This window comes from Camelus bactrianus, chromosome 32 (assembly GCF_048773025.1).
Source record: "Camelus bactrianus isolate YW-2024 breed Bactrian camel chromosome 32, ASM4877302v1, whole genome shotgun sequence".
Lineage (NCBI taxonomy): Eukaryota > Metazoa > Chordata > Mammalia > Artiodactyla > Camelidae > Camelus > Camelus bactrianus.
Window position 1 is genome coordinate 8246655 of NC_133570.1, and position 23093 is coordinate 8269747.

The following is a 23093-nucleotide window of genomic DNA, read 5'->3' on the forward strand; positions in this document are numbered from 1 at the left end:
TCTAAACCCTTATTTCCTTATTAGCTCTTGTGCAATACTTACATATTTGCTTCAAGTAGAAGGTCTAACAACATCCGTTCAGTACGGACTTGTGCAAAATGAAGAGAATTATTCAGCCTGTTCCTAAAAGCGATAAACTCTGGGATCTTCTCAAATGCACCATATTTGTAAGCTTGAATAATATATTCTGAGGTCTGGGAAGGAAAGACATCACCATGGTATAAATATTTCACAGATCAGGCAGTGAAGGCAAACCTTGCCAGACAAAATGAAACAACACTCAAACTAAAATTAAGATGTTGAATCTAATCTTTAAAGTTCTTGGTCACCAAGTAGAATATCAGCTTTTAAAAATGTTCTTTTTCTTCTATCCTATACTGGAGTCAAATGTCTGCTTTACTACTGTTACTACTAATAGCACCCAGCTGCTGCTACAACCACATAGACTTTCTTCTAGCAATTATGTCTTTCAGTTCAACAGGACTGAAGGTTTTCTTATACTACATCAGTCAAAAATTTGGTTAGTGCCACTGCGGAAGGGATCTTACTCCATGTTTTTCTGCATCTAAGTTAAACTCTGCTTTATACAAAGGTTCCCCAAAACACTAGAATAATATACCATCCCATTACCACCATAAATAAAAATCACTCTCCTTCAGAAAAAAGGACAGGCTGCTCCTTGGTTTTGCTTACTTCTGAATATTCTATCACAAACACAGGGCATATGTGCATTACATCAAGATGGAAGACACCAAACAAAAGACCTATAAAAATTCATGTCATAATCCATTCTGAGGACAGAAAGCACTCAAAAACCAGGCGACCTGTTCATCCAAACTACTATGCTGGAAAATTCCATAAACAAAGTAAAGGGAATGCTCACCACGTGTGCTTTAATTAGATTAATACATGTATACAGATGAAGCCTGAACAAAGGCAAGATAAAGAATTCTAAACAGAAATTCTGGCACAATAGAAGAAAATCTCAGGGAAGAACATTTCCTGAGTGTGGGCCATGCCATCAGGATCAGAAGTCAGAAGGGCACTCTTTTGGGCCAAGGAGAGCTGATGTCTGCCCCAAAGATAGCTCCTAGAAAAACCAGTCTTCTTGCACAGCCTCGGTCAGCTCTGCCCCCATCTCCATTATGACCGAATAACTTGCCCAATAGGAAAATAGGCCAATAGTCAACAACATACCCTCTGATACACAGCCTCGCAGGGTTCATTTCAGGCCGCGGGATTGCGCCACGGGCGCTAATTCAACTGCATTCGATGCGGCTTTTAAACCCCCATGGGACACCTCGGCGAGCTGTTTGCCTGCAGTATCTGGAGAAATTAAAGACGGACGGACACAAGAAAATTAAAAAGATTACTTGTGATCCTGCAGGTTTAAAGAAGGACTATCTGAAAAAGCTTAAGTATACCTTCTAGCGTGATTAAAGGACAGTGATACGCCCAATCAAGAAGAGGCCAGGATACTCTAAACTCAGATGCTTATCCAATGGCCTCTTGGCTTGGAAAATATAGCAAGGTTTACCATCAGCCCTTGCAAAAGGAACGTACAGTTTGAAAAAACCAGCTGGTTATGAACATGTGATCCAGCAACTAATCAGGATAAAAATTTGACTTTGGTGATTCCAACCAGATTTATTCATTACAGCTCAAAAATACACTGATTAAAGGAAAGAACTCAGCCTTACCGAGCATAGGGTAGTTTAAATTTCTGAGTGGTGCATGTAATACCACTTTAGGGGAAAAAAAGGCAAGAGAAAAATAAAGGGCCACAAAAGGGGAATGTAGTCCTTTAGCAAACTAAGAAGGTAACTATAGCTCTCTGGCTTCTCTTTGTAAGATAGTCCTCCTTTAATACTGCAATAAAGTGTTACTGCAGAGCTAGCAAAGGGCCTGGGCAGCTACCAACAGAACAAAGGACTGAAGAAGTACTAGAATTTGAAGAAACAACCCCCATTGGGACTGCAGGCAAACCCGGAAGCCATGGGTACTTTAAGTACTTTTGAATATCAGAAAATGGTGTCTATACCCGTTTTTATTCATTTATGCACCAATGAGGCTATTTAGATCCCATGTGGAATCCTGAAATGAACCCTGGTCATTATAAAAAAATTAGCAAAATACATAGACATCTAGCCCTTGAATAATGATCTTCATGAGACTTTTAAAGGCAAACTTTTTAAGTATAAACATGTAAACAACTTTTGGACATATGAAAATCTAAGCTCAGTTTTTGATCATAAAAATCTACAACAAAGTAAGACGACAGCAGACAATGACTCTTCCAGTAAGAAAACCCCTATGGAAACCTTCCAAATATAACTTTCAATCTCACAGCACAAAGCCTTACAAAGCAGATTTTCCCTTTAAGGAGTAGGTGTTCTTTCAATGAGCTAATTGAGAACTGAAATACATCACTCCAGGAAAAACCATTTGGGGATGCCAAAAACTATCAAGAATAAAAGATGTAGGGCAGAGAGTTTTAGCTTTCCAGAGAGATATTTCTAACACTATCAGAAGGTTTAATACATACAGTACAACACTACAACTGTGATCTTTCTTAGCTTCAAATTCCTATAGGAAAGAGTCCACACCACAGTCTCCATTTTCCTACCTAGTGACTTGGGCTAGGCATTAAGGTTTAAGGTATGTTATCCTTGCTGTATTTTGCTTTTGCCTCCAGCACCCCTCCCAGATTTTCTACTTTAATATGATTAAGTAGCTGTTTTCTTAGTAGTAATAAAAATAAATTTCAAGTAGAGTCTTAGTCCCAGATTACTAAAATGCTTTAATGTTATCAGGTTCAGCATTACATACATTCAGATGAACTAGTCATTCCTGCTACACACAACCACCAGCAAAACATCAAACAAAGATACAAAATGCCACTGTGGACAACATGCCCTCTCATCACTCTTGGGGATCTCGGATCTCCTTTCCTTATTACAATACTTTTGGTTGTTTTATTTTCTGTATACGTGTGTGTGTGTGTGTGTTTTCTTTTTTTTATGACCCCTCATCCTCCTCCCTCCCATTTTGTTTTCAAAACAACTATTGAGACACAACATTTGGGGGGGGGTTAAAGTTTAATTTTTATTACTATAAAATAATGTGCCTTTATTGACCAATCATGAACAATATAGTTCCTCTAGAATGCTGGATGATTGAAAACTAGAGTAAAACCAGTCACCAGACTTGGATTAATCCTTTATTTACCCCCCAATCCCACCTCAAAGCTATTCGAGAAACCGAACTTTCAAAAGGATCCTTCAGTATATCAAATGTTTCTTTAACTCTTCCTTAGAAATACAGAAATGATACAGATACACACTATTATATATAAAACAGATAAACAAGACCTACTGTATAGCACAGACAACTATATTTATCTCTTAATAACCTAAAATGGAAAAGAATCTGAAAAAGAATATATATATATATATGTATAACTGAATCACCTTGCTGTACCCCTGAAACACTATAAATCAACTATACTTCAATTTTTAAAAATTAAAAATTAAAAGAAGAAAAAAAATACAGAAATGAAACCCAGAATAATGAGATCTGAAGTACACTTTTCTTTCGATTTTTTTTTTTTTTAAATAGTTAGTGAAACTTCTTGAAAACAGAGAAGGGCAAGCACAGATACTTGAACACACAGTGAAAACTCCCAGATTTATAACCCAACTGCCCATTCATGCTAGGAGATTTTAGACGCAAAGCACTAGAAATGCCCTTCTGACACCAAAGCAGGGCCAGCACCTTCTGAGCAATACGTTCAGCTGCTGATACCCACTTTCGTCTCTCCCTGATCAGAAGCTATAGCACAAAATGAAGTCTGAACAGAGATACAGTCACTGTTGGGAGCCATGGGAGGAGAGGGAAAGAGCTTAAAAGCCAACTGATGATGATGAAACCCAGAAACCCTGGGTTTCATCAGCCCTCTAGGTCATACCCTGAAGCATAACCGAACATAATTAATGCAAGATGAGAATAACAAACCTATATTCTATTGTTCAGAAATGCTTTTGCCCTGTCCCAGTTTTTTATTTAATATACTCCTAACAAATTAGATGGAAGATAAATTAGCTATAGCCGTCATAGTTACAAAAGTTTTTTAAAAAAATCCTCATGAGTATTTGCCAAGAAGAACCTCAGAAACCAGCTTCCTTGCCAAGTTCCTTAGTTGCTGTCAGACCATGAAATTGGAACATTATGGGTGGATAATAGCTGGCATGGCCGAATTCCAGTGATGAGTCTCAGAAGCACATGAAACCAAGTAGTTAGTGACTATCTTAGAGACAAGCCTTATCTCCACATATGTTCCTGGGTGGTTCTGCACTGCTTGTCGACTGAGTAAGAGACATATGTTTTTCTACAAAAAATTCTGCTTAACTGACAAGTGGAGACCAAGTCTGCTTGCAGTGAAAAACACGGTGCAAATCCCATCCTTTCATTATGGCACATAAAAGCTTTATCTTATTTATCGCTACTTTAAAAAAGTATGCTATTGATCTACGTTTCTTGAAATGCCCTTCAATTGGTCAGTTTTATAGTTCTAAGAAAATACAAGTGCATTCTCTGTTAGCTAAGAGAACAGTGGTTATAAACTTCAGAAATAAAGGTAACAGAGAACAGCTGCTATGGCAGAATCATATATGGCATCCTAGACTATAAACTCTAGTGGGCTATTTCTTATACCCTTAGAAAGTCTCTTAGAGATTAAAAGACAGACCTAAGATGTATAACACTTCCTTTTCAGCTAAGACCCAGTTTTAAGTGCAACTTCACATGGATTCTATTTAACACACCCATTCTAACAACCACAAATAACCCTTTACCTCTAACAGCCTTAGCCAGTGAGCTATGGCCTAAGGGCGTTTGCAAGTACAACGTGGTGCACCTCAGCACATGACTTGTGAACCAAGGGAAGATGCTCTCTGAATCATGTGCATTCAGCAGGCAAGACCATATTAAAAAAAAAATTTTTTTTTCACTTACATCTTTCTGGTTGGAGTGGAAAAACCTGAGCGCGAAGTTACAGGACTGGGATGCAGCAGCGTACTGACCTAGGGATTCAGCGTATCGGGTCAAAAGATAACTAGGTTGGGAGGAAAGAAAAAAAAATGTTATACCTAACCACCTCTAGTATCAAATACTACACTTCAAATTACTATGGTAGAGAAATAACTAGGCATACGGAACATTAACACATCCTGCCATAGAAATTATTTAAGCCACAGAATCAAATTAAAAAGAAAACCAGCAAAGTTAATTTACTTTTGTGGGAGACCTAAAGTTCTATGCTATGTTTTCTCATACTCAGATGATTAACAGAACACAAGTTGTTAGAGAACAGAATGCTGTCTTCCTTAAACAGCTCTACAGGGCATTGAGAAAATAAAGAAAAATCAAAATATACATTAAAAGGATCTCTGGGGTCAAGAAATAAAGCACATGTGTCAGCCACAACTGCAAGGCAGAAGTAAAGATTTCAAAAACAATGTGTGGTAAGAAAAAGAGTCCAAAGGATATAACTATTTGCTGTCTCTGGGGGAAATTTTTTTTTTTTTATCATTTGTAAATCGTACAAATTTAAAATTACCACAAAATGCTAAGAGATATAAAACTCTTTATGCTTTGCAATGGATTATAATAGGTGATTATTTAATCTAAGAAGCTTATTATCAGAAACAACTTTTCTGCTAAAATCAAAATGTTAGCGTTCCATATATGAGGACCCCTCCACTTCCTTAGCTGGCTGCTCATTATTCAGAGTATATACTACCAACCCAATGGTGTCATGCTGGATATGCTTAGCATCAAGGCTGGAGTACAGATCCACCACTGGCTCAAATGCTCCCAGCATACAGTAGATTCGAACAAGCAGCAATTTGAATTGAGCATTGGAAGGGCTATGGGTTAATCCCTCTTCCAGCAAAGTCAGGGCCTGCCACACTGCGGTCTCATCACCTAGAACCAAAATATAACAGCATTATCCGCGGATCTAGACAGCAAATGGAGGTGTCTCAAGAACAAAAAACAAAAACTTCCTGACATCATCACCCCTCCAAACTATTCTAAGAATGAGGTTAGGTGGCCGAGAATAAATTTTAGATACACAACTGTAAGCAAAACAGAGAATTTCCCTGAATAGACAGTCCCTCAATAGTGACTTCAGTTTTTAAACTGCATCTGCAAAAATGATGCAAACTTTAAGGTGTCAGGTCTTGTGGAGAGAGAAGTTTAGAATCTCACAGGACCCTAGATTCTGAGAAGAGATGGATTTTGAAGGAGAAATGGAATCCACCAACCTTCCCAGTACTGGATTTTCTCTACAAGACCCCAGACAGATGCTTTCTCTAGACATCATTTTTCTTCCACATGTACTTTACTAACAGGATGTCAACTAATATTTGAAAAAAAAAAAAAAAAAAAACCCCAAAACTGCTCATTAATAAACTAAATGATATACTTTTTTTGGCCTACCAAAATTCAATATGTTACATGCATCAATAGTCTTAAAAAATAAGTAACTTCCCTTTTATGAAATTATCTAAAGAAAATACCAGAAATAAAGATAAAATTTTTATACAAAAATATTCATTGTACTAATAATGGACAGATGATTAAGTAAATTATAGTAACACCCACACAGGGAAACATCATACAGTCGTTTAACAAGGAGTTTTTAATAGTGAGGGAAAATAATTATGTAATAATGTTCAGTAAAACACACAGAATTCAAATCAGTGTGAAGAGTTCATCTCAAGTCTATAAAATATGCACAAGAAAGAGAGAAAGAAATATATAAAAATGTTAGAGTGCCTTTTAGAAGCTGGAAAAGTAAGGTTAAAGTAAACTGTTTTCCAAAATTACAATAAAAGATATTTTTACAGTTAGAAAAAATAGCTAAAATAAGTCATGCACTGAGCTTTTAAAATTATATTGTATATGCTTTTTCTAAGAGAAAAGAAACAAGATATAACCAAAAATTGGAGTTTTAGATAAATATCATCCATAATCCTACCCAAACTATGCAAACTACCCATGATCTACTCAAACTGCCATTATGATTAATGTACTGCTTTGAACTATAATTTTTTATACACAGTAGTAATCATGGCATACATCCAATTTTGTGTTTTCCCATGTTGTTACCCGGTCTTCACAACCGTAATTTTATTTAATTCAATAATCAGTGGCCTAAACTCTGCAGTAACACTAAATATAAGACCCAGAGATAAGAGTCATAGGTGGTTCCTGGTCTCAAGAGGCTCAGAATTGAGTAGAAGAGACCGTTGGACAATTATAGATAGTAGGTAACTTCTTAAAATCCTAGTTTTTCAAGGATAATTAGTATTTAGAATTAAAACAAAAAACTTAAAGATCTCTTTTACATGGAAACAAAATTTCAAATAGAAAAAAGTGGTTTAATTTGTACTTCTGAGCTATTAAAGCCAATGTTCTGAAGACATTTATCATCTAATTTTATTTTACAAAATTTAGTATGTAACTACAACCCTATGCAAATTCTTCACCAATTAAGGAGCATCAAGAGTTGATGAGGACTTGGGGAGCAAAATTTTTCTAACTAAATTTTGTAATATAACAAAATGATATAATGAAAATATATAAAATAAGTAAGTCCTGGGGATATGATATATAGCATGGTAACTATAGTTAACAATACTGTACTGTGTATTTGAAAGTTGCTACGAGAGAAGATCTTAACAGTTCTTGTCACAAGGGGGAGAAACTGTAGTTATGTGACACTTTAAACTTATTGTGGTATTGCAATATATACATGCATCAAATCATATCGTATACCTTAAACTAATACAATGCAATGTAATAATTATATCTCAATAAAACTGGAGGGAGAAAATGATATTCTTCACTCCCCATTTTATTTTTGCAGCACAATCATAAAGAAATGCTTTTGTTGCAAAAATATTTCAGAGCACCATCAATTTCCTAACACATTCTTCTTAAACCTTTCACATTCAAATCAGTCTCTTTCAACATTCTCATCAATTTTTTTATACATTTTTAATTTTTGTCAGATCTACCTTGAACAATGACTATGCTTATGATTGGAGCATTTCAACATCACTTTCACTGACTTCAAGAAACCCTGCATCCTTATAATAGCTATAACTTACCATTTATTTGCACTATAGGATTTTGGATAGTCTATCTAATTTCTTTCTCTAAACTGTAACAATCTTAACTGTTTTGTTACAAGGTTTAAATTCATATAAAACACTTTCAAGTGCCTGATGATCAACGAATGTTGACTGTAGTTATTATTATTATATGGTCAGATATCTTGCTCAAAAACCAAGAGATTAGCAAAGTCATAGTCACTATGAGCAAGAACAGATGCTAGAAATAAGTGGGAAAGGGTATTTTAATAGGGACAAAATTATTAAGTAGTCAGTTCTTTAATGGTTTTTATATTAAGATGACTTTTATGGCCCAAAGCAATCTCATGAATCTGGGACTCCAGATAACAAGTACTCTGATAAAAAGGATTTCGTCCCCACCCCTGGTACAATACAGTATCACATGGGTATATACAATGTCCTACAAAAGTTCAGAAAGGGCATAAAATCTGCAGTGAGAAAGGGGGTGAAATCAAGACAGGCTGGTCAGAGGCACTGTTTGAATAAAAGTTAGATGAAGGAGGTAAGAAAGTTATTTCAAAGATAGGCGACATGATGTTCAGTGATAGTAGCAAAAAAAAAAAAAAAAAAGTAGATTCAGGGCTCTAAGTACTTAAGAATCTGGAGATGCAGGTAGAGGCTAGATTATAGAGAGCATTGTAAACCATCCAAATAAGGTTGACCTTCATCCTCAGGAAAATAGTGTATCTGAAGAATTTTAAGCATGAGGAGGATAATATCAAAATTGAGTGCTCAGTGAAATGATCCATGAGGGCAAGGGTTGTATCTTATCTTGTACATCACTGTCTGCCCAGCTCTGTTTCTTCTGTAGGCTATTCTCATGAATAATACGCAATAAGTAGCTAAAGTTATATTTTTCTCAAAAAGCTGCTAATATGTGAAAACATCAGAGGGTGAGACCTAAAGAAAAGGCAATCTCAGTACCATTTGCTGAATTATCCTTCTCTTGTTCAACAACTCATGAATGATGCTTCCTTTACCACGTATTACATTTTTGTCTTAATAGGCTAATCTGAACTATATTCCAAAAAGAGAGTATTTTCCGGTATATAATTTTTTTTCAGTGAACAAAAATGGCTATCCCATTCCATGGGCCCATACATCTAACTCTAAATCAGTTACTCTGTATTTTAATTATTGTAACTTTGTAATAGGTTGTTCACTCACTATTCAGAAACATTTAAAAACAGAACAGATATCCACTGATTTAAGATTATCCTGATTACAGAGAGGAGGGTACTTGGAGACTTGGGTTCTTCTAGAAGCACCCTGTAGAAGGGCAAGGAAGGAAAACCTTAAAGCATAAATCAAATTCTTGGATTATATAATTAGCCTAAGGATTTATAATCAATAAAAACAAAGAGTAAAGTTAAACTGAAATTGCTGCTTTTTACCTGTTTCTCTCCATATATCAATAAGCACATGGACAGCAAGGAGACAGTAATAGTCTGAAAATTGCAATTCGGTTTTCAAACAGGATTTCCCTATAGGGAAAAAAAATCATATCTGTATTTTAAGATTTGTTCAATTATTACTGCCCCAAAGGATTTTTTTAAAGCAAGAAACTGACAGGAGGGAGAAGAGAAAAAAGAGGAAAAGAAACTAATAAGAATGGGGTAAAAATACCAGAAGAAAAATATAAGCCATGAATCAAAAGAGTCAAAAGAAAGTGAGACCACACTCAGCTGGAGCAGAAGGAAAGGTTTCAGAACAGAGGTGGTATTCCAAATGGTCTCAAAAGGAGAACAGCAAGATTTGGAAGGAGGTGTTAGGTAAAGAAAAGAACAGAAGCCAAAGGCCATGTATAACTAAAGTATTATGCTTGCTACTTGACCTGTATTTTTAGAATACAGTTAGAGAAATACTAATATCATCGAGTCAGATAATTTATATTTTATCACACATGTCTAAACAATCTGAAGATCATCTACTTCTAAACTATTTATCTCACAACTTATTCTTTTTGTTCACTTACATACTCTTTATATTAAGAATATTAAGGTCTATAAGCAGAAAATATGACAATAATCATAAACTCTATGAAATTCATATGAGCCCCAATGTGATGAAGAGTAAGCTCACCAGATCAGGAAGGATATGGACATCTGGGAGCCAACTACAATTTTTCAAAACGCCAAGCTTCAGAAAGGCTTTGCATTTTATTACTTGGATAGTGTTCCCACTTGACAAAATATTTTCCTTGCCAAAAGCGTTGTTAAAACAGTGTGCTATGAACGATAAAGTGACTTCAAAGTCTTAGCAGATCAAGGAACGACTGCACATTTTGAACGGTTACTCACCAAATTCCAGTCCATGCTGGTACCTTAACATCAATTCTCTGACCACACTCAATTTCTGATTTTTATCCATCGTATGATACAAGCCAAGTAACCTCGTCAGCTGCACCACACACAAATGTTGCTGCAGAGCTCTGATGTCAGCAGGCAGTGCCAGCTTATCCTCTGTTGGTGTTGACAAAGGAACAACTCCAAGTAACTGATTAATAAACTGCAAAGTAGAGGGAAGAAAGGTGCACAGGTGTTCTCAAAACAGAACTAGTCTTTAGTAGGCCATAATTAACAAATACTTAAATAGTCTAGAAAGAGATATCAAGAGAAAATACAAATTGAAACCCCTTTAGCATACCATTTTCTGTCTACCAAAATCACTAAGACAAAAACACTTCTAACAGTACACAATGCTGATAAAACTCCAGTGAGACTAGCACACTCGTTCATTGCTGGCCAAAGGTATTTTGTCAATACCATGTAGTATATGCACTAAAAGATGAAAAGAATTGTGAAAATGTTTCCTAAATTGTAATATATTAAGATAATACATAATGCAGCAATGAAAATGTTTAATTAGGAAGACTATAAAAAAAGGTTACTCCAAACAAACCTACTATTATACTGATATAATAAATTCTTAAACAGTATACATTGAAAGTAATGATTATATCATGTCAGTCACTTTAAACTGCATTTTTAATCAAAGCTTTAATTTTGAGATAATTATAACTGCATGCAGTTGTAAGAAATAACACAGAGAGATCCTGCATACCCTTCACCCAGTTTTTCCCAATGGTAACAGCTGCATTGAAATGTCTTTAATTCTCAAAATTATGCTATTTGCAGCACCATAGATGGGCCAAGAGATTACCATAGTAAGTAAAGGAGGTCAGAAAGAGAAAGACAAATAGCATATGACATTACTTACATGTGAAACCTAAAAAAAATTATACAAATGGACTTATTTACAAAACAGAAACAGATTCACAGACATAGACAACAAACATGGTTATCACAGGGGAAGGAGGGAGGGATACATTAGGAGTTTGAAATTAGCAGATACAAACTACTATGTATATGAAACAGATAAAACAACAAGGTCCTACTGTATATATAGCACAGGGGACTATATTCAAAATGTTGCAATAGCCTATAATGAAAAAGATTATGAAAAAGAATATACATATGTATAACTGGATCACTTTGCTGTACACCAAAAACTAATACAACATTGTAAATCAACTATATTTCAATTTAAAAACAAGTTTTTAATTCTCTAAATTTGGTATAAATTTTTAAAAATACCAGTTCCAGTCACACATTTATTAAACACAGGCTTATTTTTACTCCCTTCCATAACCCTATTAAGATGACAGTAAAGAACAAAAAAGGAATCAGCCTCTAAGGATCAAGAACATATGAAGAGATGACACCAAATAAAAAACATTAACAAGATTTAAAAAGGGCAGGTGGTAAGTAATGATCAAAATAGAGGGCCGAGAAAGCTGAAATCCAACAGTATGCAATAGGGACACCACCAATAAGCAGCAAGCCTCTTCCAGCCATAGCACCTTAGAAGACTCAGAAATTAAGGCCATGAGGTGTGCCTAAAAGCTAAAGTGCTGGTGAGACAAACAGGAGAATTTGCTAAATTCTCTCTAAGAAGTTAGACCCCTCCCCAAGCTCATTAACTGACTTCCTAAACCCAGCAGGAGCCAGAGGTTTTGTTTTACCCCCAGGAGAAACTGAACCAGCAATACTACAGACCTAAGGGGAGAATGGGACAGAACTATTCCCTAATGTTCCAGACTACACCAAGAGGAGTTTTATATCTTTACAGTTCTGTCAGATTGACTGGGGTGAACTGAACAAAAAATATTAACTCCAAGAAAGCTGTGCAAGAAAGGTAATCTCCATAAACGAAGTGGCTGTGAATATCTAGTCATAAAAATATATTGAATTATGACTGAACTATACTGGGGGGAAAGTACTTAAGGGAAGATGTGGGATATTATGAACGAAATGATCGCCTTCCACAGTAGGACAGCAATAGATGAAGACTATAACTGTAAAAATAAACAAAGCCTATAATTCAGAAAAACGGAGGTGTATAACAGAAGAAACAGTTAAAGAGTTGAAAGTGATTTACCTGTACAGAGCCAGAACCAGGGCTGGAGATGGCAAAGAGCTGCAATTGTTTTTCAACATAAGCCTTGTAGTACCATTTGACTTTTCCAATTTTATATATGTAATTTTTGGATACGAATAAAAAGTAAATTAAAATAAAAATCCCACTCATCATGCAGTTTCACATCTGTTAATGATTTTGCTTCAATTTGTCTACAGTTGTATGAATTTTCATTTTAATTATTATGATCAGATAATCATATCTGTAACAAGAAACCACAGCACTGGTTTTCATGTTTTTGATTAAATGCCTATATAATTTCTACTGCCAGCTCTTCCATTCTTGTAAACCATTTTATATATCAAGTTGTATTTATTATTAAGCCTTCTCTAATGAATGCTGAAGAATCTTCCAGTTTCTGTCATGAAACAATACATCCATTCTCTATTCTAAACTGTACAGTTTTACCGCTATGCAAAAAGCTTCTTTAAAAACTGGAATCACTTTATTGTTAGGTTAAAACCCCAAGGCAAAGGAAACAAAAGATAAAAACGTCACCCTGGGTGAGCCACTTAAGGATAACTGGACTCAATGGCCCACTCTTAGAGGCTAGTCTCATTTTAAAAAGATGTGTCTCCTAATTCACTAGGACAACAGTTCTCAGTATGAACCTTACTCGGACAGTTTGCAACCCTCTGACAAACATACTGCTGAGTGGCAGGATTTTTAGCTACTGAAGTCATCCTACATTTAAAAAGTTGTGGCAGCAAAATTAGCCCTCCCAAATAAAAATTTACATAGGACTACAAAACTCATTGCAACAGCTTTAAAACCTTTGTCTCACTGAACAATGACCACTTCAACACTGCTAGTATTTTGTTACTTCTGGAGGGTTCCTCCCAGTAGATTATTACTATATGGTGCCACATAGGTGACCTAAGATTTTCAAACATGCCAATCAAGTAGAGCTACTGATACTAAATTTATATTAGCAAACCTATATGAATTTCAGCTTAAGGCAACATAAGCATTCCTCTGATGCATTCCCAACATTTTATGTTTCAAGTTATAAGATGGCAAGCACTATAAAACATGATCAATCGTTCCCTGTCTTAGCACTCAGCAAATATGTCCAACACTTACTGAACGAATCTCTCCCAATGGTTCTATTTTCTGCTTAAATCCCTCTAGTTACATGAAACTCACATACTGTATTTTTAGAGAATTCTGACTATAAAGATGATTTTTCTCACTGAGCCAAATTCTTAATTCCCTGCAGCAACTTCTTGCTGGTCCCTGTTCTCATCCCTCTTCTACAAGAGAGCTTTTCAAACTATAAGAAAGTACTTTGTCCTTACCAGACCAAACCTCTCTTCTACTCAACCTTTCTCTCATAGGCTTTCAAGTCCTCCTAAAACCCAGAACCCTCTTTTCTGGGTATGTTACAATTTATCTAGAAAACTTCTAAAGCTTGGCATGCACTCTATTAAGCACAACATCCCGAAAACAGCTTTTCTAAACCAAAGTGAATGGTGATAGTCATTTCAGAGCCCAATAGAGACCACTGGCTACTTACCAGTTTGGAAATGCACTGCCCCATCTGCCCTAGATGTGCAACCTCAAGATTGCCAAAGGATGGGGGAGGGTGTAGCTCAGTGGTAGAGCACTGTGCTTAGCATGCACGGGGTCCTGGGTTCAATCCCCAGTACTTACATTAAATAAATAACCTAATTACCTACCCCCCCCAAAAGACTGCCAAAGTATGGACTCCTGGTGGGCTAAGGCTATGGTCACCAAGCAAATACTCTAGTCATCCCCACTGTGCTCCCACTGAGCTTCACTCACTCCCCATGGGAATGACAGAGGTTTTCTGGTCTTCCAGGTAGTGGCAGCCCTGTGATAGGAAGACTTCCAATCTTCACTCATTAGACTTTTTCACGAATAACGCTGATCAAAGTCACAGACTCTCTTGATACATATCAGTATTTCTTTATATGATGCTCTATCCTACCTTGGGCATACTGCTTTCCCAACTGTACAGTACTCCACTGCCTACTACCAAGGATACTCTAGGCTAAACACTAAAAGCCTTTAATAAGGAACAGGGTATGAAGTTCTCATCAATGGGTAAGCAATCCAATTCATGTTGCTGTGGATGAAGAGTCTACAGATATGGATCCCCTTTCTCAATATATAATTGATTTGAATCGATTCATTCACTACAAAAACTCCCAATACATGACAACTGACTACAACATGGTACCTTGGATTAGATCCCAGAACAGAAAAAGGACATTAATGGAAAAGCTACAAAATACAAATAAAGTCTAGGGGCCAGTAAATAGTAATGTATCAATTTCAGTTTCTTAGTTTTGACAAATGTACCGCTGTTATTTAAGATGTTAACTGGGGAAAGCTGGGTGAAGAGTCTTGTGTAACTTTCTGTGCTATCTTTACAACTTTCCTGTAAATAAAATTATTCCAAAATGAGGTTTATTTTTTAAATTTTATTGAACTATAAATTTATAACTGACATAATATTGTGTTAGTTTCAGGTATACAGCAAAGTGATTCACATATGTAATACATATTCTTTTTCAGATTCTTTTCCATTCTAGGTTATTATAAGACATTGAATATAGTTCATTGTGCTATACAGTTTAATTATTTTATATATAGTTGTGTGTATCCATTAATCCCATACTTCTAATTTGTCCCTCCCCACCTCTTTGGTAACCATTAATTTTCTTTTCCATGTCTCTGAGTCTGCTTCTGTTTTGTAAATAAGTTCATTTGTATTAGTTTTAAATTCTACATGTAAATGATATAATACTTGTCTTTCTCTGTCTGACTTACTTCACTTAGTATAATAATCTCTAGGTCCATCCATGTTGCTGCAAATGGCATTATTTCATTCTTTTTTATAATATTCCATTGTGTTCTCCATAGTGGCTGCACCAATTTACATTCCCACCAACAGTGTAAGAGGGTTCCCTTTTCTCCACGCCCTCTCCAGCATTTATTATTTGTAGACTTTTTAATGATGGCCATTCTGATTAGTGCAAGGTGATACCTCACTGTAGTTTTGATTTGCATTTCTCTAGTAATTAGCAATGTTGAGCATCTTTTCTTGTGCCTGTTGACCATCTGTATGTCTTCTTTGGAGAAATATCTATTTAGGTCTTCAAATTTATTTTTTTAAAAATCCCTAAGATTTCAAGTTTCAGACTGCTTCAGCAAGAATAAATCATGATTTGAAGTAATCAGCAATTACCTGCTATAGTTTCCAGCAAATCAGGTAAGACATTAAAAGGAAAGTCCATTGGACTTCATCAAAATTTGAAACTTTGCTCTGCAAAGGATTCTGTTAAGAGGATGAAAACTACAGACTGGGGGAAAAAACCTTGAAAACACCTATTTGACAAAGGACTTATATCTAGAATATCTAAAGAATTCTCAAAACTCAACAGTAAACAAAACAAAACAAATTAACTAGAAAATGAGCAAAAGACAGCAACAGACATTTCACTGAAGAGAAAATTCAGATGGCAAATAAGCACATGAAAAGTGTTTAACATCCTGAACCATTAGGGAAATGCACATTAAAACCATAATGAAACATCACTACACGCTTATTAGAATAGCTAGAATGAAAAATAGTGACAACACTTAATGCTGATGAGGATGCAGAGAAACTGGATCACTCATACACTGCTAACAGGAATTTAAAAGGTATGGTTGCTGTGGAAAAGTTTGGTGGTTTCTTAAAACAAATATGTAGCTATCATAAGACCCCACAACTGTACTACTGGGTATTCTTCTCAAGGAAATGAAGACTTATGTTCACATAAAAAACCCATACAAATGTTCACTGCAGCTCTATTTATAATAGCCAAAATGTGGAAACACCCAGATGGTCTCCAACAGGTTAAAGAAATTGTGCTATATTCATACCATGGAATACTATTTAGCAATAAAAAGGAATGAACACGATACGATACATGTAACAACATGGGTGAGTCCAGGGAGTTAAGCTGAGTTTAAAAAGTCAATCTCAAAAGGTTACACATAATATGATTCCATTATATAACATTCTTAAAATGACAAAATTACAGAATAGAAAACATATGAGTAGTTGCTGAGGGAGAGGGATAGGTAAAGGGGGAAATACAGGGAGGTGGCTATGGGGAAAAAAGGGTAGCACATGGGGGGATCCTTGTGGTGGGATTATTCTGTATCTTGTCTATAATGGTGGTCACATGAATCCACGTGCATTATATACTGCACTAAATACACACAAACATACCACACATATACACACAAATGAACACATGTAAAGCTTGTGAAATCTGAATGAGGTCAGTGGATCATATCAATATCAATCTCCTAATTATGACATTACACTATAGTTATGCTAGATCTTACCATTCGGGCAAAATGGGTGAAGGGTATAAGGATCTCTCTGTATTACTTCTCTTACAACTGCATGTAAATCTACAATTATCTCAAATACACACACACACACACACACATACACACATATATAAATACAAAACAGGAGAACCCAGTTATCTATCAGGGGTTTATTCCCACTGTGGCTTAACTTAACAAGAAATCATGCCTTTAACCTGATAGCATATAAACTTAAGTCTTTATTTAAACTTTAATGAAAATTTTTTAAGTATTTTAACTTTAATTGAACGAAAAACTTCACATTTCCTCAGTGTAATAACAGGTAAACTGAGTTTGTAAGACTGTTAATTTGGCTTGATAGAGCAGTTATCTTGATATCTCATGCTCACCACTCTTACTCATTTTAGAACAGAAACCCAAACATTTAACCTAGTTATAATAAATACATGCACCCAACAGAATTCTCAACTGTACTTACTTTTGTACACTGTGTAGCAGGCAAGAGGTCAACAAACACCTTGAGGTCTGTGAAACAACAAGGTTTATCCCCAAACTTTTTAAAATACTGGAACATTAATTCTTCTGGATCACCTAAGAGAGAGGGGGGAAAAATCACTAAATTATTCATGGATGGAGCAATTTCTAATTTAAGTGAGAAGTCTGATTTGAAAAACATTTATTTCAATTAAATGAAAATTTTGCTTGAATGAGAATGACAATGAGGGCTGGAAGATGGCTTGCCAGTTTCAAAATAAATACTTTGAAAAGGAGTTGAATCTCACAAACTCAGTTTACCTGTTATTACACTGAGGAAATGTGAAGTTTTTCATTCAATTAAAGTTAAAATACTTTAAAATTTTCCATTAAACTTTAAATAAAGACTTAAGTTTACATGCAAACATTAAACAAATACGTTTTTCCCCACAACAGTTCCTGAACTACTTAACAAGTATTAAATATATGTTATCTAAATGAAAGATAATGTTTTTTAACAGGCACACCAACAGAAGAGGAAATAAATGGAGAGCCACAGGCCAGTAATTCCAAAGTCACTCACTATGGAAAATTTAAACTTGGATATGTAAAAAGGCACCAGTCCATTTTATTTTTCCTCAAATTAAAAATAAAAATAGTAAAAATAAAATGCTCTCAATTTGAACTAGAGTTTGGAAGCAGACATTTTTAACAGGGCCTCTATAAGATTTTAGGTCTCAATTTCTGCTCATGTTTCTGGGAACAGAGATCCATGGCTTTAAGCAGATTCTCACAAGTCTCTGTGATCCAAAAGAGACTAACAATCACTCACTGGTCTGATAAAAAAAAAAAAAAAAAAAATTTTTTTGTGGAGACTAGAAAAATTCACCAATTTATAAGATTCCAGCTGGCGAGAGGGAAGAGAAAGATGGGGAAAATATACCAAATGTGAAAGCAGATCCCATGGTTTTTTATATCCAGCTTTGAAAAGAAAGCAATTCTTTGAAATTTATTTTAATATTTTGCTGAAAAAATTTTATTGCAATTCTAGAACTAACACAAACTAAGGTTATTAAGGTTGACCAAAAGAAAGAAGTCAACATGGAATTCAAAATTTGTTGTGAGTAATCTACATAGGGAATGAGAGAGGCATGTACGGTCAATTTTCGAATGAGCTGCAAAGAACATTAATTGGATGATTAAAATGGACAGAGACGTTCTAAGATAGGTTTTAGGTATGGAGAAGGGCTCATCATCTCAAGACAACTGGTCCCTCTTTAAGTTAATCAACTTTTAATGAGAACCAAATTTCTGTAATGATGAGTGGGGGGGGGGAAGCTTTCTTTGGAGCTTTATCTTAAAACATGAAACTGAAAAAGTAAAAATGTTTATTATCTTAAACTTAATAAAACTGGGGGTATAATTAAAACTATAAGCTTCACAGAATGAGCAAAGAATTCCTGTTTTTAGAGGCAGAGGTGCTATTTTTCCCACAAAAATCTCAACTAGTACAATATGACAATCTTCGCTTCTTGTGCAGTAAGCTCAAAAAGAACCAATTTACAAAAACATCTAAGGGCTTCATCAAATTTCCTGAAGGCCTCTCTTAATGCTTTACTATCCAAATCATTCTGTTCTCCCATCTTGTCATTATCCTGTAAATTTTCTCAACTGTTAATTGCTCTAACTCTGCCAGATGTTGTTTCATAAATGGTTTTGCGAGTGCTTACAGCAGATTTTCAAGAAATCTTTCATTCACTCTTGAAATCCAGAAACTTTTACAAAACGAATTTACTTTGAAATTGATTTTGACATTGTTGTTGCATCAGCAAAAGAATGCCTGACAAACACTCTGATGGAACAGGGAGAGATGCTAAAGCTAAGCCAAGGTGAATGTGTGACTAAGGGCTAATTTTATAAGTGATCCATTCATTAGTAAATATTTTCATGTTATGAAGACATTTGCTTCCCAAACACAACTTTATCACTGTAGGCCTCAGAGAATGGATACTGCACTTGGGTACTAAGGGCATCCCTATATCTTCGCCAGCATTCTCAAGCATCATTACAGCTTCTTACCCAATTTATACTCATCATTAAAACCTTGATGTCGTAAACGTCTAATCAGCTCCAGTTTAGCTAGATGGGGTCCTCGGAGATGGCGAGAACTTTTAGATTCTTCTGTGATCCGATCTTCTATAAACTTCACAGCTTCTTCTGCAGAATAATGTACTTCTCCTTCTAAAGAGCTGGATATAAACACATGAAAAAGGTATTTTGTGCCTCTGTTGTCCAACCCAAAACTTGAAGTCAAGCCAAACTGATTTCAAGAAACAAATTAAAAATAAGAAAAAATACTCTGATAATTTACAAAACAATACAAGTGGGAAAAAAAGAGAGCTATGAGCATATTTTGACCGTCAACACAACATATGATTCCTCCCAATTCTGGCATCTGATTACTGCAGCACGACTAACCACCTCTACCTCTTTCTTAAAGAATGGATAATTTTACATATATAAAATATACCTAATAAAAAATAAAAGTAAATTTTATTGCTTGAAAAATAAAGGCTGAGATAAATTAAATGACTTAGTTAATATTATAAAGCATCAGTTCATAATTAGTTTCTTGTCTCCTATTTCTATATTCACTTTTTAAAAAGATACCATTCATGTTTATTGTAGTATCATCTGTAATAGCCCCCAAGACAGGAATCAGCAACAATCCAAGTGTTTATAAACAGGGACAGATTAAATGAATTTTGTATATCTCTAAAATGGAGTTCTCTTAAGCCACCAAGAAGAATGAATTAGACATAAATGTACCATATATGGAGAGATGCCCAAGATATATTTTGGGGGGGGGGAATATTAAACAATTACATCTAAGATAATCCCGCTTTTATAAAAATACTTGTTTGTATATGCATAATTTAAATACATGTAGAAAAAAGACACCAAACTCTCTTTTCCAAATAAATCTGGAAGACACCAAACTGCTATCAAGAGCTATTTCCGGGTCAATTATATCTCAGTAAAACTGGGAGAAAAAAAGTTATTTCTGGGATAGTAGGATAACTAGGAACTAACACTTTCAACACTATATATTTCTGTACTAATTTAAGATGTTTACAATGAACATGTATCTATTTTAAAATTTTAAATTGTAAAAAAAAATCTTACTTTGAAAGGGATACATTATTTAGACAGAAAAAAAGAATTCAATTAGGCTTACAATGAAATCCTTATTATAAAGTGTTGTAATTCAGGAAAGAAGACAACTTACTGTTCACCTTCAGCAGGAGGAGTCCAGGCCTCTTCAATCAGTCGAAAGACAGAATCGAAATAAGTCAGATAGAACTGCCAGTCATCTGAGCTAAAATCAGATTGAATGGTGCACACAGGATTAAACCCAAGTTGTGACAAATCTGCCTCAGGAACCATGATAATTCAACTTATTTTCTAAGTTATATTTTAGTCTTTATTAGAAGACGCCCAACCTTCCCTCTAGATTTCTTCTGCAGCCCTGAAAGGGTAGCAACTTCAGAGGCATTTTCAAAGTCAAATTTTTTTGAGAAACTACTCTTTCTCTCAATAAAATGACCAGGTCTAGAAAACTAATATTCTTAACAGAAAACTCCCCACATTAGTGCTTTCTAAAATGGAAGAGAGAGGTTGGGAAAGGGCTCTCTCTTTCAGACCAATATTGAATTTGACACAGTAATGATTTTCAGCATTCATTCGGAACACTCAGCACCCTGGTGGCATAAGTACCATTATACCTTGTTATTGAGAGATGAAGGCTCATCAAAAACTTTAAAAAAATATCCAGGACACACAACTAAAAGATTTCAGTTTATGCCCAGAAATCTCAGAAGACATAAACCAAAAAAAAAAATCAATAGTGAGACCTGAAAGCCCCACTCCACTCTTACAGTCCAAAAAAAAAGCATCTACTTACTTTTTCAGTAAGAGGCGCCGGGAAAGGGCATTACACTCTGGCCACCTGCTCAGCTTCTTGTACATAGCCATGCATTTATTTTCCCGACTCTGAATCTCACTTGTCAACTTCTCTACAATTAAAAGTTTTAAAGTTGGTAAGCTGGTTTCATTTCTGCTCAGAAACCAGAACAAAGTCCAAACACAAGAAAGAAACTGTTACATTTTCTTATTCACTCTCTTAGAAAATGGGACTATTATTAGATACAAACTAATATCTCACAAAAAAATTATTTTACTGAAAAGAAAAAAAGTATATTTCTGATACAGTTTTATGACAGCAAAGAGTCTAGTAAAGGATATACATACTTATATGAAACAAAGTCTTTTTAATGGCTGGACCTAATGAGAGATCTGCTACTCATCTACATTTCATTACTCCCAAGGCCCATAAAGGGTGTCAAAACAATAACTGCATTCCCACAAATTTCTCCTAAGGAAATCAAAGATGTGTAAATATGTAGGAACCAAAGTCTCTGTCACAAATTTCCAAAAATAGCGGAAGAGTTAAAGCCATCTATGAAGTTCATACAAATAAGTTTTCCAACAAAAAGGGAAGAAGTACTCTCTCAACAATGGAGAAGAGCTAACTTCTTTAACACGTAAAATGCTCTTGCAAATCAATAAGATTAACCAAATTTTTAGAAACAGGAAAAAGGTAAGGAAAAGTAGCTGAGAAGAAGAAAATATTAATGTTCTTTAAATAAATGAAAAAATAATTGTCTTCCCTCATAATTAAATAAAAAACTGTAAGGTATGTTTTATCTATCTGATTAAAAAACATAAAAAGTTTGATATAACAGTTTGATAATATAGGTTAGTAAGTATGCAAAGAAACAGACCCTCTTACAATTTGACAGCAAATAAAGGTGGGAGGAATGCACACTATAGCCTCTCAGAGGGCAATTTGGTTTGTAGCAAAGATGTTCCTTACAAATAGTCTAAACATCCATCATGTACTGGTTATGTATAAACCGTCTACATTAACACTATGGAACATTGGGCAGTTATTAAAGAGAGTGAGATAGTGAGGTATATCTTTAAGATGCACTGTTAAGATAAAAAAAAAATTGAGTATAAAAATATGCAGAGCAAAGGTCACAAACTCAAAGGCCTTCATAGGACAGGCAGGTAAAGAATGTTTGAATCTAAAATACAAATCCTAACTAGAAACATTAACATTTAAAAATTTTAAAGAAAAAAATGCTTTAATAAAAACATCATGCTGAGTAAGGGCCAGGTACAGTACATTCTCAAATGTGATTAAAAAACAAAGGGAAGGGGAAGATACAGATACTTTAAAAGGACAGACAGACCAAGCAACTGGAGAAGGACAAAGAGAGCAGAGGACTAAAGATCTGGGGTAAAATCTTTCATATTCCTTGAATTTTCTGAATCCATGAATTAATTTCAATTTTAAAATATTTTTTAAAAATTAATGTACAACATACAGAAAAACCTGGAAGAATATAAAATGATCACAAATGATTTTTTAATGTCTTTATATCTTTGTTTCTGTATGAGGAAGAAATTTTCCAAAATAAACATTTGTCATGTTCAAATAGGGAAAAAAACAAAACAGAT

General features: G+C 34.9%; 1 protein-coding gene across 3 annotated transcripts in view; it reads right to left on the reverse strand.

The window, feature by feature from the left end:
• NAA25 (N-alpha-acetyltransferase 25, NatB auxiliary subunit) overlaps positions 1-23093 on the reverse strand; it is a 60756-nt gene that overhangs the window by 15984 nt on the left and 21679 nt on the right. For all 3 annotated transcript variants that reach the window (XM_045506336.2, XM_010969623.3, XM_045506335.2), the window contains exons 8-16: positions 21472-21583; positions 20797-20886; positions 19587-19756; positions 17512-17624; positions 10502-10709; positions 9596-9685; positions 5805-5985; positions 5014-5113; positions 43-194 (exon numbers count right to left, since the gene is read on the reverse strand). In XM_045506336.2, the coding sequence (XP_045362292.2) occupies positions 43-194; positions 5014-5113; positions 5805-5985; positions 9596-9685; positions 10502-10709; positions 17512-17624; positions 19587-19756; positions 20797-20886; positions 21472-21583 (1216 nt within the window). The remainder of the gene's footprint in view (positions 1-42; positions 195-5013; positions 5114-5804; positions 5986-9595; positions 9686-10501; positions 10710-17511; positions 17625-19586; positions 19757-20796; positions 20887-21471; positions 21584-23093) is intronic.